The following is a 26,598-nucleotide window of genomic DNA, read 5'->3' as shown; positions in this document are numbered from 1 at the left end:
AACACCCACCCACTGTCATTGCATTCAGTGTTTGGGCTTCTCTTCTGTAATATGTTGGTCATGTGTGTGTTCCATTTGAGTAGGAGTTGCCAGAATCTACTCTGTCAATCTGCACTCCCACCACAAGTGTACAAAGTAACCATGACGGCACCTCTTAGCTCACTTTTGCTAATGTTAGTCATTTTATTTTTACAGCCCCTATATGTGGCAAATGCTATCTCATTGGGATGCACCACATACACCTGACTGGTTTCTTTTCATGTGATATTTGTTTGACCCAAGTTCTGTGAAGTACATGCTTAAGCCTTGTTGTCTAATTTTCAAATTTGATTGTGTCTTAACACTTTGCAAAAGGTTTTTAGGATTCTAGCACGTAGGCTAGCCTTTGGTAGACCATATATATTGGTAATAATTATAAATTTTCCTTTTCTTTATGGCATCTTCATAATGTTTCTGTTTTAATGAAGTACCTCTACTTTATTATTTGTGATGTCTTTCTTCCCAGATACCAAATAAGAAGGTCTTCTCCACCCTGATATCATGGAGATGTTCATCCAGGCTGATATAAAAACTTCACACTCTGTTGTGCTTTGGATTTAGTCAACCATTTACTTGCTCCCTTTCCTGGTGTGCATTTTCATAGATGAGTAAAGAACAGAAGTACAACTGACTGCTGTGACTCACAAGTCATCACAGATGTGCCTCTGGATAAGTATATTCCATATGCATATCATCACTCATGTGTACTGAGTGGGGAGAAAGGTTGGGACCGACAGGCTAATGACATTGTCTCCAGAAGTTGCCTTGGCAGGATTTCAAAGAAAAAAGTTAAACTTTGCTATTGAATGCACTCTTGTTTACTTACGTGCAGAACAGGTTGAACCTGATGCAAATCACTCATGAACAAAAGACAAGGCTTTTTGATGAGTGGTTGGCAAGTTATACATGAACCCAAGTGTTTTAAAAAGTTTGCTAAGGAATCTGAGATATGAGCTCCTGTTCATTTGCTAAAGAACAGAAGGGTCAGGTTTTAAGAAACAGTAATTCCTTTTCTGGGTTGATCTCATTAAACAACAAGTCGGTTGTTGGAACTTAATTGGGAGATATCTTAAATAGATAATAGGTAAGACAGTGAGATGGGTGACTAGATGGGATACCATAATCCCTAAAAAGCATTAAAAAATTTGAGAAACTTATGTGGAGTAGATAAGATATAGATGTTACACCAACATGTGTATACATCAGAGACAATGACTAGATGCTGGAAAGAAGGTTTCAACTAATTACGAATGGCCCTACACCAGTTAGACCATATATCTTCCCAAGGAACTGTTTGACTAAAGAATGCAGAAGTCTCCTTCTCCAATATTGAGGACACTGGAATGGAATCTGAAAGATCGTTTATCAGTGAAATTACCAGTAATGGCTAATATCTATTAATGCTACCACTGACAAGGAATTATTCAATGTGCTTTGTCTGCATTTTCCCACTTCATCCTCAAAGAGGCCTTACAAGATGGGAAAGATTTTGTCACTCTCTAATGAAAGGACTGGAGCGTGGAGAGGTTAAGTAATTTGCCCAAAGTCATACAATTTGTAAAAGGCAGAAATCACATCTGTCTTCTGTCCAAAGTCTGGATTTTCATCTGCCTGGCTCTTCATTCGTCAGTGCTGTAAAAAGATTTCCTCCACAAGGAAAGAAGCTCAACTGTGGGGCTTTCTAATTCTGAGTCTACTTGGTCCTAACAACTTGAAAATGTATTCCCCCAGATGCATAAAATAGTACAGAAAAAAAAAAACCAGAGGGAAAGCAAAAGGTGACAGGTGAAATTTCACGAGGGAAGAAAATGTCTGGAAAGATCTTAAGTGCAGGGCATTTATCCAGGAAAAATACATTCCTGACAGGTTGCAGGCAAAGGGCACTTCCTGAAGGTTGTTCATGTAGGAGGTGATGGGAGAGTAGGAAGTAGCAAAGATATAAAACATATAAAATGTTACTGCTTAGCAGTGGTTTCACTTGGTAATCTAAAATGAACTTCCAAGTGTCACATGTTTTGTTGCAAGAAAGAAGGAACTAAGAGAATACCATTTATCATCAAGTGTCAAAGGCCCTGCAATGGTTTTACCTCATAATTTGTATTTTTTTTTTACAATTAATTAATCCACCTCCCTTCTGAAATTCAGGATCAAGAACATGGTAATTAGATAAATTGGAAAATTTGGGGCATTTATGCATATAAGTGCACTCATGGAAGAAGCAATGACTGTGTTACTACTGTTTCACTTTTCTAAGAGTCAGGGGTAGTGGAGCAAAGAGTATTTAACCCTCTTCCTCAGAAATCAGTTTTTAGAAGCATTGGCTATATTCTCAGCACCAGGAAGGCACACAGAGTGTATAGGTATGTAAGATCTAAACTATACTAAGATAGCCACAAGAGGAGTTTAAAAAGAAGATAGCAGAAGAGGTGAATGTAAATAAGACACTGGTGAACCTCCAGAGAAGTTCAACTAAGCATCTGAAGAGGAAAGTAGAGACTGAGAACCATGAAAAAAAAAAAGAGGATGTGTTCAAAGCCATGTGGGTGTAGTTCATGCCCATGAGTCATACATACCATGAAAGTCTCTCCACAATGTGAAGAGGATGCTGGGCGAGTCACTTCCCTTCTCTTGTCTTCATTTCCTCATGTCTGCCATGTAAACCCTAATATTAGCCCTCTTTTTCATCTGAGATGGGACTGGGTTTCAAATGAGTCACTGAACTTGAGCATGGCCTTCAAAATGTAAAACATGGCATTTCATTTTACTATAAAATATGATTAATAGTCTCAAAACTCCCTCTAATTATCTGGACCAATCATGTACATGGTCATATACACCAAAATAGAAACATACACAAAAATATAGAAAGAATTCTTCCATAGAGATAGAAGTACATTATGTGTAAGGACTTATATGCATTGTGTCCAATCTAACCCTGATTTTATAAAGCCCATCTAGAGAGACTATCAGACAAAAAGAATAAGTATGTTTGTGGTTGAAACTTAAGAACAGTATACTCAGAAGCTCTACAGAGCCTGTGAGCACACCTGGGCATTTCTTCTCCAGTTTTCCTGGATTACTGAAGACAAAGGAAATCTATCTCATTCACTTCTCCAAATGTTGGTTTTCCCTTCTATGTCTAGAAGACTAGGCAACATAGAACTTGTCAACTCTGCTTATGGTAATAAATCTCTTTCCTCCAATTCTCCTGACATTCTAATGCCTTTCTGAACATAATAAAAAGGTCATTTTCTACCTGAATTCATCTTCTTCAAGCTGCCTTATATTTCTGCAAATCCAAGTTTCAACAAGTTAGATTTCATTCCTTCTCCAGTATTTTATTTGCTTTAACCAAGTCAAAATCCCAACTGCTGCCCGGAGCTCTACTCTAATAGCTCGAATGGGGATTATATTTTATTGTCTGACTGAATAATGCGGATACATTTTGGGAGCTGAACTGCTCCTTTTTTCTTGAGTGACAGAGAATTAAATGCTCCTTTTCAGAATTGCCCAAGGATTTCTTATGATTTTGTTTCTCACATCAGCTCAATAATTTTCTATGTATCAATTATGCCTCAACCCAACAATTCTCGACTAAATATAAAGCAATCCCCCAGAAGCCCTAAGACTGAACACGTCTTTCTCTTCACAAAGTCAGCTCAGCCATACTGTGTTGTATTTTACACTCCTGTCTCAAGTTTCACAGAGAGTGGGTTCTTATAGCAGCCTTCCAGGAATTTCACAGTCCTGCTTCATGAGACCTTCCTTCCAGTAAAAAGTTAGAATATGTCCTTTAGGTTAAGTCTGGGTGTTGATTGGAATGCAATGGTCATTTCTAAAATAAATTGTTCAGAAAACATGATATTGTTTTCTGTTTTGGTTTGGTATTGTTTTTAATGTGAAGGATATGACTACCAAGGACATACCTAGATAAAAACTTGAAATCTGGGAAAACCTTGAACTCCTCGCCCATGGTGTGTAGGAAAGGAAAAAAAAAAGGACTCTACTTGCTTATTTTGATTCGCAGATCTGTGAGATTGATTAAGTAGGTAAATAGTTCTACTTCCCTAAAATGATTGGTCAAAGTCCTGTGATCAGCAAAGTATGCTGTGGCCTTTCCCTTGAAGGAAGAAGTCCCAGCATGGATTGGATGGTCCATACTATAACATGCTGCCTTCTATACAAGGCAGGATAGATACATGGTTATCCTGGGCACAAGTGCCCAGCATTCCAAGAAACTTATCATTTCTAAGAGCAAGGCTAAATGCTGCACTTTGGCAACCAAACACTGTCTGATTCAACCATGCCCAAGAAAGCATCCAAACTCTGTGCTCTCTCTATTTCCTGGGTGAGGTTTAGTGGTCATGATCAAGAAGAGGAAGAGGAAGGACAGTTGAAGACACAGAAAACTGCTCAGAAGTATCAGCTGCCTCCCCTCCTATTGTTGAAACAGCAAGTGGCAGGCTGACAGAGAGGAGCCATGGAACTGAGGAAAGTCAAGAACAGGAAGGCTAGTCAGTTTGCTTGCCTGTTTGTTAACTGGCTCAAATATGACTCTGATCTGCTGAAGAGGAGCTAAGAGTTGTATGGGCCATGGAAGGGTGCAGGGCTTTGTGTACCAATGGAAGCATAAACATCAGCAGTAACAAACTTTTGCTTGTAGACTCCCATGCTGAAAAAAGGTTCAAATTAAGAGAGAGGGTTCAGGAAAGACCAGCAGGAAAGTTTTTTTGTCATTTTGATTTTTTTTGTTTGTTTTTGCTTTTGCTTTTGTTTTCTCTTTCCCTGTGCTAAGCTCTATAGGGAATCAGCCAGACCTGGCCTAGAAAGCATCCAACATGTAATTTCTAAAAAGCTCTTCTTTGAAATTAAGGCAAGTACTTTCTTTATCCTCCTGTTCTTGCATCTGTTTTTTCTCTATTCTCCTCTTAGTTCATTCCTTGTCTTAACAGATGGAGAGAATTTATCTTAGTTGGTCTGGCTCAGTTGTTCTCTTCTGTACAGTGAGTATTCATCTGCACAAATGCTTCATGGATAGGCTAGTCATGTAAACATCAATTCCCAAAGGCCCTGGTCCTTCTCTAGGCATTATGTGTATCCCTTGTGAAGATTACATCATTCCTCCCTACATAAGAAAACACATTGTCAAGACCTATCACTTGCCTGTCATAGCACTTCAAAGGAAGCTAGCTTTGAATTTACTTGGACCTAAGTTCTTACATATAGTGTGGCTACATCCAAGACATGAAGCCATACATCAGGAAAAAAAATACTATGTGGTTGCCTGATAATAAAAAAGCAATAAAGAAAGCAAGATGTTAAGGCAAAGCTGTGAAAAAACAAATCGTGGCCAGTCTTCTACAAGTCTACATAACTCTTACCATTTCCCCTCCCTTTCCTGCCTTTCTTTCTCATTTACTTTCTCCTCTCAACCAGCACTTGAGATTTTGACATTCCAACATTTAATTCTGTGCTGTTGACTTTGATACAGAAAAGAATCTAGTTTTAGTTATTTTGGCTTTGCTGTAAGGTCACACAAGGAACTACCAAACACTCGTTCTATAAGCAACCATCAAACACTTCTTAGGTACCAGACAATGGGAATTAGTCCAGGAGCTAAAGATATAAATGAGATTTCTTTGGCATCACTTTTCTCTTCCCACTGCCCTGCTATATCCTCCATCAGAGTCATTATCATCACTTCTATTAATATTCATTAATATATGTCAGACATTAGATGGGAGCCTTACGTGTGCTTTGCCATTTTTGTTATTAGAAGGATCCCGTGAGAACAGTAGGATATTAGTTCCTTTTTATAGGTGAGAAAACTGGGGATTAAAGAAGCTTAGCAGCTGCCTCAAACTCATATATCTAATGTGTGTTGATGCAGGTGTTGGTAAACGAGACAGTCTGACTCCAGGCTCGCTGCACATCCCTTCTAAGGAGTCACTGTTTCAGTGGAGGAGTCAGACGTGTAAACAGATAAATATATCAAAGAGCTAAGTGCCAGAGCTGTAGAAATAAAGAGGCAGCAATGACTAACACCGCCGAAGGGAATCAGGAAGAGCTTAAAAGACAAATTGACATGGGAGGTGGGTTTTGAAATATGAGTAGGAACATCTCAAGCAAACAAAGGCATGAGAGTGGGAGGGAGGTATGTTTCAGGTTGAGGGAATAATACACACAGCGGCATGGTTGAGAAAGACTGCTGTGGTATGTTTGGGAAACAGTGAGTTCATGAGAGAATGCTGAGATGCAAAAACAAAGGGGGCAGAGATAAAACTATATCTATTAATGTATGTGATGTAGCTTGCTTGTGGGAATCCTAACAGTGCGAGCAGGGGCAGATTCTGACTCAGATGTCTGCTTTGGGGAACCTTCTCTTCCTATTGGTTTGCCTCTTCCAGCTTTGATATGAGGAGAGGTGCCTGGTCTTATTGTAACTTGTTAAGCCATCTTTGGTTAATATGCCTGGGAGGTCTGCTCCTTTCTGAATGGAAACACAGAAGGCGTGGATCTAGGGAAGAGCATAGGTGGACAGGGGTAGTCGCTAGAGGAGAGAAGGGAGGGGAAGCTGTGGTTGGGAAGTAATATATGAGAGAAAGAAAGTTAAAGGATGGCGAAAAACTAGGCATTCATGTAAAAACATTCCCTATACTCACATACTTCTTTTCATTGAACTTTTTTGGGAAGGTACAATTACTCCAGCATAGGTTTCTCTTGTTATTTTGTCTTTTTTACAGGAAACAATCAAATGAGCCTGTGTGTTGAGTTTTTGTTTTGTTTTGTTTTGTTTTCATTTGTTTGCCCATCTTAAAATGAGTAGAATTCTAGAGAGTGAACCCAATAGAGGATAATGATTCTAAGCATTTTGTACAAATATAGGAAATGATGAGGGTCTAAGATGAAAACAAGAGGAATAAGAAGGATTTTTGTTCCCTAAGAATATTGTCATTGAGGCTGCTATCTGTTTCTAGAATGAAAAGATGGAGGTACTACCTAGAATTCCTGCAGACTAAGAAAGCATTTTAGGAACACCCACTGTCCCTCTAAGTGTTGTCGCAGTGCTGGAGATCTTGCACATGTTAAGCCCTGAGCTATACCTCTAACCTGCATCCCTTAACTTAAAAGGCATAATTTCTCTATGGGCTTTAGGCAAACTGAAGCCAGGCATTCAACCATTGAAGAACTACTGAATTCAATTTCTGTGCTGAGAGTACTTGCCACTCATTAGTATCCTTTAGTACTGCTGACACTCATCATGACTTTGCAGTGGTCATGCTATGTGCTATGATTAGAACTTACCCATGGGCTGGTGGGAACAGCTCAGCTAGGAAAATATGTTTTGCAACCATAGTGGCTGAAGTTTAATTCATAGAAATTATATGAGGAACTAAGTTTAAAGGCAGTTTAAAAGAAAAAAAGAAAGAAGAACTTTGGCATGTTAGTTAAAGTTGTAATCCCAGCAAAGAGAAAAATAGGCAAGAAGATTCAAAAGGCTCTCTCAACTAGCGCAACAGACAACTCCCAAGCCAGTGAGAGACCCTATCACAATAAGCAAGGTAGATGGTGCATGAGAAAATTTGATGTTTAGTTGTCCTCTGTCTTTATATGTACATACACACACACACACACACACACACACACATGCACACAAATAAACATGCGTAAATTTTAAATTTCATGCGTAGAGGGAGTCAGAAATTGGCTGCTATTCCAGAAGACCCAGGTTTGATTTCCAGCACCCATGTGGTGGCTAACAATCAACTGTAACTCCAGTTCTATGAGATCCAATGCCTTTTTCTGGTCACTGTAGGCAATACATACAAATGGTGCACAGATATACATGAAGACAAAGCACACATATACATAAAATAAAAATTAATTTTTTTAAAAATATTAAATACCTCAGGCATTCTTATTCATTCACAGTCTAGTGTTGTCGTCACTCGTTTCTACTGCTGTCTTTATCTTTGCTCAATATATCCCAACCACTGCTGACCATAGATTCCTGACTGGTGACCTACACTAATAAAAGAATTTAATGTGGATCCATAAGAAAGGTATTGTGATGATCACTTTTAAGAGCTAGAGTTTTATGAAAATGAACAATAGAAAACATGTGATAGCCACATGCTACAGATGATGCAAGCTTCCTCTATCAGGTACAAAAGATCAGAAGGTGAAACTTTACCTGATACCTAACAGATGCTCACAAGCACTGCATTGCTGGTGAGTCAGAATACAGATCAGTTCCATGGGACCAGAACTCCAAAGTAAAACCAACAACAAACAAACAAACAAACAAATAAGGAACATTTTGTAATGTTTGGTAATTTCCAGATTCTATAGGAGAACAAAAACAGTGTACCGTGTTGGTCTCCAAGCTGCCTACATGTACTTGAGGCAGGAGTGTCCTGCCTGCATCTCCAACTCTGTGGAGCCACTATCACCTTGCACAATGAAAGAGGAAGTACATGAGCCTTAGTTTTAGAGGTAAAGTGTTAGAGAACTGACTTAATCTTTATAGAAATAGAAACACCAAGTGAATGCTGGACCAGGGGTTTCTTTGTTATTTTAAGGAAGATAGGCAGATGAGCCAACCAGCTGTGCTTACATGAAATAGAAAAACAGGTTTAGGACCATCTAGCTGATACTTCCTTAGGATTACTGTTCCTGAAACATCAACAGTTCTTCAGCAAAAGAAGACAAATAATGACTTATATTAAGAACTTTGGCCAAGTTCTTCGTTTAATGACTATTAAAACTGACAGCATATGAAATTACTCTATTCACGAGTCAAAAAGCTTAGCTCAATATGAATTTCTGTGGGGTTTTTTTTTTCATTTTTCTGCTTTTTTCATCCCTTTTGGCAAGGACAACAGTAAACTGTTGAAGGTAATATATTGATTAAAAATGTGCCTAAGGAAAAAATGTAGCAAATAAAGTTGAAAGGAGTTACTTGGTTCTCAACCTTCCAAAGCTACTTCTTCTGTCAGGCTGAATGTATTTAACATTGACCTTGTATACAGGATAAAGAACTAGATTTGCAAATACTTTTGTTTTGTCATTTCATTTCTCAGGTGGTAGAGACAGTAACAACACACAATTGATGCATATGACAGTGACAAGAGCAGACATTAGCTGGTACCTGCATATAATGCTTCTCCTCTGCACCATTAATTTAGTGGAAAGGACAGAAAGTAAAAGTAGATTTCTGTTTTGTGTTTTGTATTTTGTTTCTGTGTTCTTGCTTTCTTGACTTGCTAATCAAAAAGCTCTGTTGTCCACAATCTGGATGAAGATGTATACTGAGCCTAATAACCATTGAAATGCAAGCAGGACATTAATTTAGTGTATCTTACTTCTCCTGTTGGAACACAGATTGCCATATACTTATTCTTGATACTGTCACATAAATTATTATAGCTTTCTTATTTAACTCGACACGCAACTTTAGGAGAACATAAAAAAAAAACATAGCTTTAAGTTGGAAGGGGAAAAAGGCAAAAAGGATGTTAATTGCTTTGAATAGAAAAGGGCAAGTCAGCATAGGAATTCTTTTTTTTTTTTTTTTTTGAAATTTCATAGCAGGAATTGGTATGGATGGGAAATGATCCAATAAACTGCTGAGACTTTTCAATTCTGCTCTGAATATCCCAGAATCTACAGAAGGCAGGTAGTCCAGGAGAAATGAAAATATGTGGCTTAGTACCGAGTGTGGGAAGATCTGAGTGACCCAAATCTATCTTGTCATACTGAGTGGTATGATCTGTTCTACACCCTTTCTCAAGCTTCCCCTGGCCAATTCTTTGTCCTTACTGGGAGAATTGATGAAATGAATGCCCATTTAATCCTGAACTTCATATTTGCCTTAGCCTTAAAAATCTCAAGAAATAATAGGGACACACACACACACACCTTTGAAATATCAAGTCTCAAGGATTTGAGAAGTATATTTTTGGAGATATTCTAACTAGTGTGTTAATTCTTGGAAAGAACTGTTCATTTTATTATTTGTGTGCTGTCTTTGTTTTGGTCAGCATGACACAAACAAAGACACACCTGGAAAGACAGAATCTCAGTGGAGAATCTGCCATCTTAGGAGTATCTTCTGGACATATCTATGTCCAGCCCACTATGGGCAGTGCCACCACTGGCAATGGCCTAAGCTGTATGAGAAAGCCAAGCAAGTTGGAGAAGCAAGCCAGTAAGGATTATTTCTCCGTGACCAGTGCTTCAAGTTTCTGTGCTCCTGCCTTGACTTCCTTTAATGGTAGACTGTAACCTTCAAGCCAAATAAACTGTTTCCTCTTCAAGTGACTTTTGGCCAGTGTTTACCAAAGCGTCAGAGGAGCAGTGATAACAGATGCCACTTCTTATATAACAAGAGAAATCATTCTCGGGTCCAGCGATGTTTGCTAGCTAGTTATAACAAAAAAAAATCCATAATCATTGGTCAAAGTTCCTCTACTCTGCTTTCTGTTACTTAGGTAGACTGAGTAACTAATTCTACTCATGTCAGTGGAAATATGTTCACTATATTCACATCCTTGTCTGCACAGACCTTTTAATATGCACTACATTTTCTCAAAGCTTCTCACCTTAAGGTACAATCATTAAGTGAATTTCTTGCCCTTACAAAGAAAAGTAAACATATTAAGTACCTGCAAGAAATCTTCATATGCTGGACAATAAGTTAAATTAAATATTTGTCCTATAGCACTGTGAACTGAATAGGTTATGAGTCATCTGTGTTTGTAGAATACATTGCTCAGAATTACCAAGTTTACTCCATATAAACTATAAAGAACACCAAGGCTTAGAATCTTTAATGCTGTACTAAGACTGTAGACTTTGTCATATTCTGGCCATAATCTTGCCTTAGTGAAATGTTATACAGAATGTTATAGAATGTTTGCTCAAAAAGAGTTTAGCCAAATGTGCTATATTTAAAATTGATAAAGCTGTCTGATATACATCCTGATTTTTTTATTACCCCTGGAATTTTAACTTAAAAATGACAAGGTGTCTTATATATTTGCTCTATTTGAAAGAAGTTCACTTGCATTTAAACAGGGATACCCAGGGCTGGAGAGATGGCTTAGTGGTTACGACTAATGGCTGGTCTTCCAGAGGTCCTGAGTTCCATTCCCAGCAAACACATGGTGGCTCACAACCATCTATATAGCAGGATCTGATCCCCTCTTCTGGCACATAGGTATACATACAGATAGAGCACTCATGCATTAAATAAATATTAAAAAAAAAAAGTTTTAAACAGGGATATCCAAAGCTATGGAATTATTGTTATATCTTTGACTCTTGAGGCATGCATTACTTTCTCTTTCTTCTGAGGCAGGCAGTGCCTCTCAATGCTTTTTCTACCTATTCTGGAAAGCCTTGGAATGCCTACAAAATGAAGTAAAGCTTTAGGTTACCTACCAGAATTCAGCCAAAGGAGTCACCATTATCTGATTGTTAAATACCTTGCAAGATGATCTGTTTGTTCATTCACATATTATGGAATTGATTAACCAAATAGTATCATTAGCTAATACTCTCTGTGGTCTGTTTAAGGCAGAAAATGAAACAGAAGCAAACGTCTGCCTTCCCTGAGCTTTCACTGCCATAACAAGACAGACAATAACAATCAAAATAGTGCTTAATATACACATTATTCTATATGATAATAGAGTCTGTGGGGAAACCCAAACCAGGAAACACAGGAAATCAATATAAAGGGGCTGGGATTCAGTTTGGAAATGTTTATAGCTGTTGTGGGAAAGCTTCAATGAGAAGGCAAAATATGAACAAATTTCTTAAAGGTAACAACAGAGTGATCAACATCATTAGCTGGGGAAAAAATTTCCAAGGAGAGAGAGAGAAAAAGAATAAAAGAAAGATTCTACAGTTCTGTTTGAAGAGAACTCTTCAAAATTATTATAGGAACTCTGAAGTAGCTCTTCACAGTTGAGGGCTTCCTGATGGAGTTGGGTGAGGACGGATTCAATTATCTTTAAGGAGCTGGTCACGGGGAGTATGACCAGGCTCCAGTTGAGTATATGAACAACACAAATTGAACTTGTTTTTGTTGTTGTTCTCTCTCTCTCTCTCTCTCTCTCTCTCTCTCTCTCTCTCTCTCTCTCTCTCTCTCTCTCTCTTCTTTTTATTTTGTTTTTGGAGGAGGTCACAAAGGTGGAGGTACATAAGAGGACTGGGAAGTGAATGTGATCAAGATGCATTATGTGAAATTTCCAAATAATCAATAAAAATAGAATGTTAAAAATAAGAAAATATCACTTGAATTATCTGGCCAATGAGCCTTGATTCAGCACTATCAATCTTGTTTTGATACTTAAAAAGTCTTTGCTATTGAGGAATTGTAAGTTTTTCCAAGAATGGATTTTTAATACTCTCATGTAAATCCAAATGTTTTACTTATTGTAAGGAAAACAGAGTGGATTACCAAAGTCCGGTGTTGATATGACTTTACAGAACTCTATGGTATCTATGGTGATTTGTTTGATTTTTAAAAAGAAATATATATTATTACAATATATTTGAATTATCATTTATCTAAATGATGTCACTGAAGTAAGTGACTGTGTACCAATTGAAGCTTTAGCATATGACAAAAATAGAGATGTCTCCAGTGAGCCTCTTGAACTGAGTTGAAATTTCTCATCAGGCTGTGGACTTCTGCACATGCCCAGAGTTACTTTCTGCAGTCTCAAATCGAATACAGCTGTTGATCTCAGTGGAAAGTCAAAATCACCTAAGAACCTTTGAGGAGAAAGTCCCACATTGTGTTAAAGTTTTTGACTTAGTTCTAGGTACTTACTAAAAATCACTAATGAGTTATGAGTGTTTAACACACTGCAAGTTTCTGACATTCATTTTATATGGTGTATGTTCCATGGCCGAATGGCTCTGCAGGATTCTTTTCCCATTCCTCATGTCTGAGGCAGAAATGAAAATGACTAAGTGGATTTGTAGTTGCACTGAAATAGCTATTCGTGTCCTTTTGTACCTAACATTGAACGCACTGCAACCTGCAAAAGGAACTGAATGTTTACCAAAGACTGTGAAAGCTTTTGCCTTCCTGTGCTGCTGTGGTATCTTTATTAAGTACTGAGGCTGTGAACAGCTGTATCTTAGTTATTTAATGAACAGTGTTACTTTTAAAAAGTGAAGTAATTAAGTCCATTAGAATATGTCATAGGGAGACAGATACCAATTAATGTCAGTACATATCTGGAGAAATTTGAGAAAAAAACTAAAATTACTTTAATAATACTTCGAGTCCAGAAACATAGGAGTTTTATGCTGTATGTATATCTAATCTTTGTGACTCTGAATTTTTATATCTCCTAATGGTTAACATAAACCCAACTTAGTCCTATATATCAGTTTTTCAGACAGTACATAGTAAGTTCAGTCCCTTTTCCCATCACTTAAAAAATATACTAATCCAATATCTAGATTCTTTGGTTTTATTCTTCTGGATAACAATTTTTTTTCTCTTATTTTTCTATTGTTAAATAGGTAAGATATCCTTACCCAAAGTGCTTAGGGCCAACAGTCTTGGATTTGGGAGCACTTTGTTTGTTTGTTTTGGAATATTTACATATATAAAGCACAGTCTTGAAGGCCTCAACATAAAATTCATGAATTCATCAAAGTTGATTCAAATTTCACCCACGAGTTCCTACACACTTGGACCCATCACAAATGTCTTGCACTCTCAGTCTGAAAGAAAGTTTAGACAATATTTTTGGTGCTACAGTGTTTTGGCTTTGGCTTGCCTTCTGAGGACAGGAATAAGATCTTCTGTATGTTTCATTATGTTAGCCCTTAATGCAGTTCAATTGTGAGGGGGACATTTAGGGTTTTAGATGTCAGATTAGGAATGATAAGCTTGCACTTCACTGAGTTCCCTTTCATGTTGAGAACTTATAGCCATCCTTTGTCTGTATTCTGTAAAGAATTACTCACCACTTGTCATTCATTCATAATTATTTATGGGATGTACAGTCTATTTGTAAAATACAACTTGTTTTAGCTAAGGTTTCCATCGTTGTGATGAAGCACCATGACCAAAAGCAACTGGGGGTGGGGGGTGGGGGAATTGTTTATTTCACTTACATTTCAATATCACAGTCCATCAACCAAGGCAGTCAGGACAGGAACTCAAACTGGGCAGGAGCCTGAAGGCAAGCGTTCTTGCAGAGGCCATGGAGCAGTGCTACCTATTGTCTTGCTCGTCATGGCCTCCTCAGTCTGATTTCTTATAGCACATAGGACCACTAGCTCAGAGGTGGCCCAACCCACAATGGCTCCCTACTCAACCACTAATTAAGAAAATACCCTCCAAGCTTGCATACAGCCTGGTCTTTTGGAAGCATTTTTTTTTTTTAATTGGGGGACTTTCTCTTAGATGACCTGTGTCAAGTTGACATAAATATCAGCCATCATACATCTAAACAAATGCATTCACAAGTAAGGTTTATGAGGATGTGTATCAAATTTGTTGCCTCCTCTTGGGCTGCACACATGTTTGGTAAAAAATAGAAAGACACACAAACCACTCTGATATACTAGAGTAAGACATACTCTATCTACAGCTTCCAGACTACCTTTGGTGAAATTTCATCTACAGGAAGAAGTTTTGATTAGTTGGGGGAAGAAAGTTTCCTCTTCTCTTTAAATACATACATACTTATCTAAAAATGTTGCTACGTAGTGATGGGGTAGGTGGTTTTATAAAGGGAAAAGAGCCTTGGAAGTGGAATGCTGAGTTCTGATCTCAGTAAATCTTAAATAGGAAATGTATTTTGTATTAAATAGGAAATGTCTTTTCATCAGATCATTTCTTTGAATATACTAACCCAACTGGTGATAAATTATTTTATACTTTATAATGGAAAGTTCTTCTTATGTTTTGGGCAATATAAAATGTTTAGATCCTGGATAAGTATTATTCCTTTTACCTCATCCAATAAGGAATACCAAACAGGATACTCTGAGTCAAGACTAAACTGACAATTAGCATTGGAATGTTATATATTTTTGATCTTCACTAAAGCACCCTTGATATTGAATCAGCTAACAGCTTCCCTCCTTTTAAGAACCAAGAAAAGGTTGGGGATGTCCCAGTCTCTGTTTCCTAGGTTCTGAAAAACAAATTCTCTCCTGTGATGGTACTAAATTTAATAAAATAATCTGAAAAGAATGTTAATGAGGGATTTCTAGTAGTTTGGGATTTTCTCGATTAGGTTGCCCTGTGGGCTGGCTAAGAGGGAACTGTCATCCTTGTTAATTGGTGTGAGAAAACCCAGGTTACTGTGGGCAGCCTATGTCTTAGGCAGTGTTTCTAGATTATATAAGGAGAGAAATCTAGCTGAGAAAATTTACTAGAGAAATCTAGTAAATATGGATGCATTTATTTTTCTCTATTCTTTACTGTAGTTATGATCCAATTGGAAAATAGGAAATGATATAATTGGCTTGTACTTGCTTCAAAGTACTGTTTTGACTTCTACTCAATCAGGGATCATAATCTAATTTTTTTCCTTTTTTTTACATTTTAATCTAATTAAATATTATCCTATAAAATCGCTATATTACAAAAGCATGCTTGTTTACATATTGTGTCTGTGTACTATAGATGACATGAGATACAAATTTCATGTCCCTATAGCCAGTTCAGGAGAGTGTAGGGCCTACATCAGTTGAATCATAAACACTTTAATCCTGTGTTTTCCATTCAACTCTTTTTTTTTTTTAATTTTTATTTTTAGTTGAACCCTTTATCCCTGTTCTGTGTCTGGTGTTTTATCACTACAACGTAAATGAAACTAGAACTCCTCCCTACTGAACGACTTTGAGGCGTTCACATTCTCCTGTTCACTTCTGACTCTTGGTCCTTATTCATAAATGAACATAGTCTTCCTTACACAAGGTTCCTTTCCCCACCTCTCAGGGAGGGCTCCCTAGCACAATAACATAGTGTTTGCTGCCTTAGTAATGTCTTCAAAAGATGTGTTTGACTGTGGCAGACTTTATTAAAGTTTTTAGAAGATCTAACAATTTATGCTTAAGTGGAGACTCCATAGTCCGAAAGACATTAAAGTTACTGTAACACAAATCCAATGAGCAAGGTGGGCAGCAATTCAATAGTAGAGTCAGAGGCTTATATCTAAAAGTCTAGCTTTTTTTGCTTCAGAAAGGTACTTCTTATTCTGGCCTTCAGTTCCTTATAAGTAAAATACTAATGGAATGTTATTGAGGATGAATTCATATAATTCATATAAATTTCATATAATTGTCTAACATGAGTGTTCAGTAAAAGTTGCTAATTAATTGAAATCATTTTAAGGGCCTCTGATCATTTCCAAATTCCAGCTATTATAATATGACTGTGTCTCTTCCTCTGTTTTTATTCTCCTATCACATTCTTCTGCTAAATTTCTATCTTGAATTTTTTATAATTTTATTTAATATAGAAGAGTGCCCCTATTGCTTTTGCGGTAGTAGCTATATATGAATCATTTGCCTTTGGAGTTATTATTCCATTCCGAGCAGTTTACCAAGACATCTTCCTAAAGTAGAATATGTTCCTCTCTAATGGAAATTCTGAAGATAACTGAATATATATTCAAATATCTGCATAAATATGGTATATAAATCTATACATGCATGCATATATAGTCAGCTGCTTATAATTGTGTGCATGCTAACATCTGTATTTTTTTTTTTTATTTTGATGTACCTTGAACAGTAGTTTGCTAACGTGTCATCACAATTTAATTGTGAGAGGTTGACTTTTGAGCAAGGTCACTCACTAAGTGCAAATTAGTGATTTCCCTAGGTTCCATTTGCCAAAGCCCAGCACCTGCTACTACGGCTGGCCAGTGACCTAGGAGATCTTATTTACTCAGAATAATCAATCCAATGAGTCTTGAAGAACTGATATCCCCTTTCTAAAGTGAAGATGGTGAGGCTTAGAGAGGTTGAATAGACTATGCTCATCAGACACCATAAGAGCCAGGATCTGACATTCTTGTCTTTTGCCATTCTTTTTGCAACTATATGCTATGCTAGGTTTCACCTCAAAATAGTCAGATAGTATGAAGATCCAGGAGAAACACAGTTAGAATGATTTGTTCCCAAACACTCAACTGTAGGCTGGCTGCAGTTAGAAGAAAAATTCCCTAAAGAAATCTTGTAGGGTTCCCATGAGCATGCCAGCAGTTTAGCTCTGTGCACTGAATGCAGAGTTAACAGGCATTTGCCCCTAGCATTTAGGCTTCCTGTTGATTCATAAGATGCAAATGAAATGTAAATATTAAAACCATTTGGGAAAAACGATTTTCAGAGGAAAAATATAAGAGATCTATCCTACAATACTTTAGACGCGAGGAGAACAAGACAGAGAGATAAAAATCACAGCTGAAGACAGAGCTTAATAATTTCAAGCACGGAAGGAAAGAGATTCAAAGATCCCTGTCTGTTTGTGTGTGCGCTTGCGCATTCGTTCGTGTGTGTGTGTGCGTGTGCGTGTGCGTGTGTGTATGTGTGTGTGTGTGTGTGTGTGTATGTGTGTGCACGAAGCTTCTGCCTGCACACTTAGACACCCCCATTTCCACTTGCAAGTAGCTGGTGGTTCCCAATCTTTTGAAGACAGAGCCCGGTGAGGCTAGTTAGCATTCCCTGCTGGAGACTGGCTTCACACAGGGAGTGACCCTGTGATGCACCAAAGACTATTTAATGCCCTTGCGAGGTGGTTCAGGGACCAGGATTTTATTATGCTGCGGGCATAAGAGTTGTGATCCTGCATTCCTGAGTTAGAGCCACTTAGGATCCCAACAGCTCCACCCTGGTGTTTTAGAGGAAAATATTCCTTCATGCTTTCTGCCTGAACTGAAAGCGACACGGCTTCCCGATGCTACGCCTGGGAGGTGGTTCAAGCTTTAGAAATTGCCTGAGAAGCCCCGTCCATCTGCTGGATGCCTGGCTTTCTGGAAAGGACCAGGAGGCACTGGCTTTTAATCTGAGTAACTCTGGATTTTGTTTTGTAACTTCAATCGTCCCCTAATTAAAAGTAAACGTGACCTTTTTTTTTTAAAAAAAAGGGACGTTTGGAAAATCAGCGTGGCGACGTGTGTAATGGTCTAGAGTCCTAATTCTCACCGGGAAGGAGATGGGGGCGAAGTGGGAGCCCAAAAATCTCCTCTGCTTTTTGGTACCGGATATTTGACTAAATTATTTGCTTTGATAAAGTGTGCGCCAACCAGGACAGAAGAACTAGAGGAGGAGTAACCTTCTTTTAAAAGTGAGGGAAGTTTACCCTCAACCACCAGTAGCTGTTTCCGTGAGCCTCCGGGTGGAGAATCTCCATCTTTTCCACCTCCTCAGTCCTAGTAGTCCAAGAGGACCCAAGGTGAGCAACTCGCCTACCATTGAGCTGCCCCAACAACTCTACAAAAGGTGAAAGCGGTACCATCGCGGAGGAGAAAAATTCCTAAGGAGTGAGCCAGCGGACTGGGCTTCGGAGTGCAAGAAGACAGCAATGTGGCCAGGCTGGGCGGACAGCAAATGGTCTCAGATCCTACGTCTTTGGGGCGCTGAGAGACACCTCCCCCCACCCCCAACTCCCCGCCACAAGAGCCAGTCCAGGGCGAGCCCCCGCCTCATTGGCGAGTGTGTCCTTTGGGAGGCGGAGTCAACGAGAGCCCCGCCCACCGGAGCGCGGGGGCTGGGGCATCAGGCTCTCCTCCCACCAGGGGCCGCCAGCTCCGCACAGTCTCCGACTTGGTCCTGCAGCGCCTCTAGGCTGCGGCTCGGCGCTCCAACCACCTGCTCCGCGCTGCGGCCGAGGAAGCAGGGCGGGAGGGAGGAGCGGGAGGAGCGGGAGGAGGAGACAGGCAGCTTGCACACGCCTTCCTGTCCTCCACTCAGAGCAGCCCGAGCCCGCGGCCGCCTCCACTGCTCCAGCTGCCGCCGCTACAGCTTCTGCCTCGGCTGCCACCTGAGGAGATCCACCGTCCGGACCCGCGGCGCTGCCCCGCCGACCCTTCTCTGGTCCCGGCGATCCGTGCACCGTGCAACTCTCCTTGCTCTTCTTATCCTCTCCTTTGCAAGAAGAGAGAGAGAGAAAAAAAAACTACTAGAAGATAGCAGCCAAAAGGAAACCGCGTCTACCTTGATTGACTACTGAAGCATCTCCTGGAATAAGAGGGTCGCCTGTCCTGGGAGTAGCTGCCAAAGACACTGAGGAAGGGTGTGGAGGGGGGAGGGAGGAGTTGCGGGTTCCGCGTGGAGGAAAGTTGCGTGTGGCACAGACCCGACGGCTTAGCGCCACAGCCCCCGGGGGACCTTGTGTCTTGAAAAAAAAAAAGTCGCTGTCCACCTAAGGCCAGACCCACAAGCGAGTGGGCCCCGTGGGCCCGGGGACGACGCCCCCTCCTGTGGCGTGGACTTTGTCGGTGGCCTTCTAGGAGGAGGAATATGGCATCTAAGGTGTCCCCTACTTGCCGTCTGGTTTTCTGCCTCTTGATCTCCGCCGCGGTCCTCAGACCAGGTAAGCTTTTGGCCTTGGAGCAGCCCCACCGTCGCGGTTGTTGCGGACCGGGGGCGGTTCCCTGGGTGGCCTGGGGCTGTGCGCTCTAGCGTGTGCCTAGCAAAGTATGGGAGCCATAAAGGCGCGCGGGGACACTGATCTGTCTCTGGGAACAGTCACCTGTGTCACATGTTTTAGGCTTCACTGGTCTGCTCAAGTTTAGGCTGCGAGATTGAAAACTGAGCACATTTCCAGGAACTTTGGGTGAGGCTTAGCTTGAGGGTGCAAGACCCCCCACCCCCAGGCAAGATACTCTGAACTCTCTCCCCCTGCACCGTCCCTCCTGGCTTTCGGTATCAAAGTACAATTCACTGCACCCAGAGCAGTTTCCTCTCGCTGGGCTTTGAGGTGAAATAACTGCAGGCATTTAGTCACGATAAATCCCCTAAGTAACTTCCTTTTCTTGGCCAAAATGTGAAGACCTGGGAGGGTAAGGAGGGCTTTGACCATCTTTAAAAAACAAAACAAAACAAAACAACCCACTGAAATACCAGCTGCATTGTCTGGTGGGTAGCTAGTGTGGGGTTGATGGCAGCCGAGTCACGCAGTGTGGACTGGGTTAGCAGCCAGATTTGTGAGCCTTGAAGCGAGGGATTTCTTGGTTTCCACACCCAGTGGTAGCGCCTGCCTCAGTTCTCACTTCTACAGAGAGTCCTCAAAGAAAAACGGCAAAATTCCCACCAACCAGAATATCTTGCGGGGAACCCCTTTTCTCACCCCCAGGGGACATCCCTGGCCCGGAGTCCACCAGCTGGCCTGCTGGCTGACATGCCATGGCCCTGCCCGGTTCGATGTGCGCTCATAGTCGTTCATCCAAGCGGCAGGCACTTTTCCCTGCGGAGCTTGAAGATCTAATCCTTTGAAGTTTTGATTTCCCACTGTTTCCTGGATAGTTGGGGGTTAAACAACTCCCTGTTATTTTGGCTTCTGCCAGCTCTCTCTCTCTCTCTCTCTCTCTCTCTCTCTCTCTCTCTCTCTCTCTCTCTCTCTCTCTCTCTCTCTCTCTCTCTCTCTCTCTCTCTCTCTAGTTTTAAATTAAGGAGGGGGAAAAAACAGGTCTTACTTTCTTATCCCATCTTTTATTTCTGTACACCTCTTGAGTTGTTGGCGAGCTGAAGCCACAGAGTGTTCGAAGGCTCGGAATCCTTCCCAGGAGGAGGAGAAAGTAAGGGCAACAGGAGCCTGAGATCCTCCGGGCTTGGGAGCCGCTGCTTTGTGTGCGTTGGGGAGGGGGGTGGATGTCAGAGTGGGGGAAGGTTGCTTCTCCATATCTCTATATCAAAGTTACGTTTCTGGGTGAGGTAATGAACTCACTGTTTCTGAGCCTGGGAAAAATATCAGTGACCAATCTCAGGCTCTGGGGGCGGAGACCCTAAAGGCTGAGTAAGAGCCTGATTTTATGGCAGGTAGGGCAGGGTGAAAAGCAATCGGGATATGAGCACGGGGCACCTGTACAGTGTAGTCTCACTTTTTCTGGAATCCCAGTATAGGATGGGGGAAGGGCACTTTGGAACCCATGGGAAGAGGGCCAGTTTGTGACATGTGAAAATCCACACGCCCATCTCCAGAGTTGGCTTTAACCCTCTTGCACCTGCCTCTGAGGTTGTCATCTACACTTCCACCCCCGGACTGCAGCATATAGCTGTTACCCTTTTCATGCGGTTGCGCTGGAATTTATTTTCAGTTGGCCCCGTCGAAAAACAGGTTTTGCTTCCCTCGGAACTGCCAAGAGGGAGAGGTTCCGCTTTCAGACCTGATGGTGGTTCTTTCAGCACCCCGCAGGCTCCGGTCCAAACCACCAGCTGGGCGCTTTCCTGCAGGAGCGCGCCTGCTGATGCGGGGTCGCAAGCCACAAACTCTCCAATTCGTTTCTCCCTGGAATAATTGTGCTGATGTTGTGCAAACTTCTCCGTGGAATGTCAGTGTGCTTTTAATGAAAAGATTGTAATTCTAATGGCACAAGTGACTGAAGATTCAGCGAACCCTAGGCTGGAAGTGCGCCTCCTGCAGTGTCCCCTGCAGAGCAGAGCCTTGGGAGTGAAGTATTGCCTAGCTTCGTCCATGGGGCTCATTTCCAGGCTGCCTCCCTTCATTTCTAGAGCAGTTTTAACAGTCTGTCTCAGTTGCCAGAGGACAGAAGCTGCTCCCCCAGGTCTTTTGACTTGTCGCCTCCAGGGTAGTCATTCATGGTTTTGGGCCTCTTGTATAACCTGCTTTGAAAGGAGAGGAAGTCAAAGACTTCAACAAAACCTGAGTATGATAAAGGCAATGAAGTGTGTGCTCAGCATCCTAGGTGGCAAAAATCTCATTATTCTCGTAGAAAGAGCGTCAGCCTGTGGTGACATTTTGTACTGCTTTAAAGAAAGCAAGGAGGAGTGGCGTGGTAGTTAACTGTTTCTTCCCCTGAGCCCTCTAAGCACAGTCCTCCCTGAGATTTTTTTTTTTCCATTTCTCAGAATACTAGCTTCACTCTGATACTTAACATAACGCTGTTCTCAGTTAGGTATCATGTTTATCAACTTATCTCTACAGGGCTGGGGGAAAGGCAGTCACTCAAATCAAGCCCGTTCAAATTACTCACCCAGGATTATTAAAGTTCATTAATTTTCCAACTACAAACAGCTTCGTGGCCACTATAGGTTGTTGTTGGCTTGATTGATTTGATCCGAGAGCAGTTTATAACGTAATGGAGAACTGCTTGCAGCAAATGGCTTTTCTAGGCTTGGCTCAGGATCTAGGTCTACATTCAGGCACTGGAACAAGACAAGAAACCTTTTGGGGCTTCAGCTTTCTTAAAACAAAACAGAAAAACAAAACAAAACAGAACAAAAAAGGGGAACCATGAATCTCTTCCTTGAGATTTCCTCCAATTCAGACACTGCTTCTAGTAGTAAGGTGAAAATATTTGCCCGAGCAGATTCATTTTCCAATCATTTGTTGTGTATACTCTCCTTCTGGGCAAAATTCCTATGAGTTGTATTGCTAGAAAGGTCTCAGCGTGTGTCGCAATTGATAACTTTCTGTCTTTTGACTTTTATAAGAGAATTCATGAGAATGTGTTGGGCTTCATTTCCAGGTCCAATTAGAACAATTTTAAAAAAATATATATGACAGGAAGAAATTAGTCTTACATTCACCTAGGAGTGTGAAAGGTTTTAGATCTTAGAAAACCTAGTAGTGTAGCCATCGGCCTCACTGTTTACAACATGTGTAATGCTAGAATTAGGGATAAATGCTGGTTTTTGCTCGAATGCTCTTGTAACAATGCTTGTTCTACTCACTCTAATGTTGTTCATATGATACATGAACACACCACCATCACCGTGTTACTTTTTATAGCTATAGAAATCCAAACTTATTTTGTATAGCTAATTTTCAACATTTCTGACATTTTAGGAGATCCAAACTCACTGGTTTTGTGATAGCAATTCACATGCGAAGGCACATTTATTGTCAGCTTGTTAAGAAGTAGGCAGTGAACCAGAGCCCACACAGTAGTCTTATGTACTCTATGTGGAAACTGGTATTCTAGAGTTCCATCCTTACCTGTGCCATCTGATGGCTGTGACCTTGAGAGCTACTGTACTGTCCCTGTTTGTTTCCCATCTGCAAAACTCTCCTTTTATGTAATACATGGTTCTGATTGTAGTGAGATTAATCATTCCCTAGAACTGCATTTTGGACATTTTTAGCTGTAAGATATGCTATATTAAAACTTTAACATATTGTTAACAAAACATTTTAATCTATTCCATTTATCACTTCATCATTCCAAAATATATTGAGAGGGGCCAACTATATCTTTCCATTCTTTTTCCTTAGGCCTTTTTTCTTTTTTAATACCACCAATTCTCCTAGCATTAAACACAGATCTTACAGAAAGCAATAGTGAGCTGAGTTGTCAGCAGGATTTTGGTATGTAATAGCAGCATTTTTATGGTACTATTTTGAAAGCTTTATGAGCATAGTCCAGACACACCTCTTTCTGTTCTGACCATTTGTTTAGCGTCAAACAGGATCAAAGAGGTTCTATAATTCAAGTCGACACATGCCATTTATATCCGGAAGTGTGGAAGACAGCCACATAGGTGCCCCGTGATAAAAGTAAAAGTGCACCTGTGCTTTTGTGTGGGCAAGTAGACTCAGTCCCTTCAGAGTGTTCATTTTCTCCTTTGTTTTCAAGTTTTCACACAGCTCCATGCTACTGCTGGCACAAGAGCTTGGTGACGTGTGAAGCATTACATCATGTATTGAAACAGCAAAAACTACCAAGAGTAGTTTCTAGGGAATGATGATAAATTAATGGTTGTTTGCTTATTACCATCAAATTTCAGATCATTTTATTCTCAACAATGACTAAAAAAACTGGAAATGTGTCCATTTCTTCTTTTATTTACTTTCTTATTTGAGCACAAATTTCATTTCCCTATGGATAGGTATGTGATCTCTCTTATATATACATAAATGTGTATATATATATATGTATGTATGTATGTATGAGAATATTAGATGTTATTTGACAAAGCTGTAGCCTACAGTTACTCAACCGTTCTTACTATATATAAAGGGTTACCTACTTCTAGAGTTATAAATATTTTCATTCAGCTAATTATCTGTTTAAATGACAGAACTTGCATTCTTTATATCCTTTGTTGTTGAATAGAGCAGCATATATTTCAGGAAAAACTGGCACCAAAATGCTGTGATATTCAGTAATTGTTTTATGGTAACCTATTATCATTGCCCATTATTGTAGTGTATGTTCCAAGAATGAAATTAGCTTTTAATGCTTCTTCTTATTTATCTAGTCAGTTCTCAATTACCCATTGCATCGAAGGGGAAATCAGAGTTGCAGGCGGTGCATAGCAGTCCTAATGAAAGGATTATTTAATATGACTTTAAGTTGAGGTACTTAATGAGCATGCCCATACCTGGTCTTCTAAGGACTGATTATATTGAAAAATAATGAAATCAAATTGCAGCAAATAGATAATTTAGAAGTTGGATGTTAACTTCTGCCACTGGAATCTCTTCTCTCCTCTCTGTTTTCTCTGTCCCTTCAGAAAGTGATGTGAAATCATGGTTTTATATAAGATATAAGACTAAAAAACATCATTAGATATAATTAAGTTTTAGAATTGTTTTATATGGTAGAAATACCATGGATTTTTGCCAGATACAAGGAAAACATCCTATGGCTACTTTATTTCATCGAATCTTCAATTATCTAATCACTTGTCACTCACTTAAATGGACACAGTCACACCTGGATTGGGACAGGTTTTGCCTTCAGTAACTGACTACTTTCTTAGCAAGTTTGTTCTGTTATGTTTTATGAGCTTCTATGAATAAATAAAAAGGAAACTCCTTCTTCTTGATCAAAGTTGCCTTGGCAACTTGGTAGATTGATACTTTAAAGGCTATGTGCACACCTGCTTTTAAGTAAAAACAGTAATACATGTGGTGGATTTCAAGGTCATTGCAAACAGTGGCCACTAGTAATGTACAATTTATAAATAACAGAGGAAATTGAATTAAAACAGGTTTGTAATTACTTCATTGTGATGATGTCAACAGAGCAGTTATCTAAATTTGCTTTTGTAAGATATCAACTGGCATTCCAATTCAACATTTTAGGGACATACATCCAAAGACACTCTCACTTCACAAATTGGTGTAAATAGACATTTTTTTTCAGTTCTAAGAATCAAACCAAGGGCTTGTCATGTTGTGTGCAAGCATTGTACCACTGAGTTGTGCCTAGCCTGGTAGATTTTTATCCTGTTCAGTTGGAGCAGCTTTCAGGCTTCTAGGCTCTCCCATTAGAACTGTAAATCCTTACATGTAATTTCTGCCTTTATATGAAATCAGGGTTGTAATGACCAAACCGTATCTTGACATTTCCCTTTTCCAGCACTTAACTTTGCTGTGGCCTTTGCCCTATTGTAATAAAATGCATATTTATTACTTGTCTTTTATTTGACCAGGAATTTTTACAATATCACATATTATCTTCTTGTGGTTCTGATAATCCTACAAAGAGGGAGACACCTGCAAGCTGCAGAGCTGCATTTTCCTTCTTTGGGTGAAAGCCACAGACAGAGACTTGTGTGGCACATCACCACCCACTCATGAGTTGAAAATTTTCTCTTCCTAAAGAACTTAGAATTAGAGGTATAGCATAACTCTCTGAGTATTAAACTAGAAAATATAACCATATTGAAAGAAGGTTTGTCTGTGGGAGTAGGAGGAAACCATGAAAGCACACAGCATCTTGAAACACAGTCAACTAGCATCCTCCAGGCAGTTCCTGTTACACCTCTATATCATGCTTTGTGGTCTTTTGTGCTTGCTGTAGTTAATCTTTATTTACCTTTTAGTGTTATTGAAATTGATACATTTATTACTAATAGGATAACCATGACCTCCAGAGTAACCAAGGCAGAATGAACATAGAATATGCATGATGTTTGATCAACCAATCGATTGATTGACTGATTTTAATGTCAATGTCTCAAATTTTATCTCATTTGTTTTTGCCATTTTCCATATGTGGACTGTTAAAATTAGAAAAGAGACAGAGACAGTCATTAGGATTTTGTGGGTTTTTGTTTTGTTTTGTTTTGTTTTGTTTTTCTGTATTTGTGCTGCTGGGAGTCAAACCTAAGGCGCTGAGCTTACGAAGCAAGTGGGAGTTCAGTTGCCACCTTTTGACTTCTGGAGTGAAGTTTGGTTAACAAATCATATGGACCATATCCTCCATTTTGAATCCTTAATATCCTCCAAAGCACTGTGTAGAGAAGGTTTTGTTCCTTGGTAGCAATACTAATAAGTGATGGTGTTTTAGAAAAGGAGCCCTAAGTGAGGCCCTTAAAAATTACTCAAGGCACAAGTATTGAGCAGCTCTCTGGCCTGAGTCCTTTTCCTCTCTTTCC

At 39.9% G+C, this 26,598-nt stretch overlaps 1 protein-coding gene across 2 annotated transcripts in view; it reads left to right on the top strand.

The window, feature by feature from the left end:
• The first annotated feature begins 17,950 nt into the window (after positions 1-17,950).
• The window catches only part of Alcam (activated leukocyte cell adhesion molecule), a 196,296-nt gene continuing 187,648 nt past the window's right edge, over positions 17,951-26,598 (top strand). Inside the window, exon 1 of one of the 2 annotated variants that reach the window (XM_031364062.1) lies at positions 17,951-19,624. In XM_031364062.1, coding sequence (XP_031219922.1) covers positions 19,552-19,624 — 73 coding nt within the window. In that variant the 5' untranslated portion in view covers positions 17,951-19,551. The remainder of the gene's footprint in view (positions 19,625-26,598) is intronic. The other variant, XM_031364063.1, reaches the window with a different exon arrangement.

This window comes from Mastomys coucha, unplaced genomic scaffold (genome assembly GCF_008632895.1).
Source record: "Mastomys coucha isolate ucsf_1 unplaced genomic scaffold, UCSF_Mcou_1 pScaffold12, whole genome shotgun sequence".
In the NCBI taxonomy this organism is placed as follows: domain Eukaryota; kingdom Metazoa; phylum Chordata; class Mammalia; order Rodentia; family Muridae; genus Mastomys; species Mastomys coucha.
Note: the sequence above shows the minus strand (reverse complement) of the source record. Positions and strands in the feature narration are given on the sequence as shown.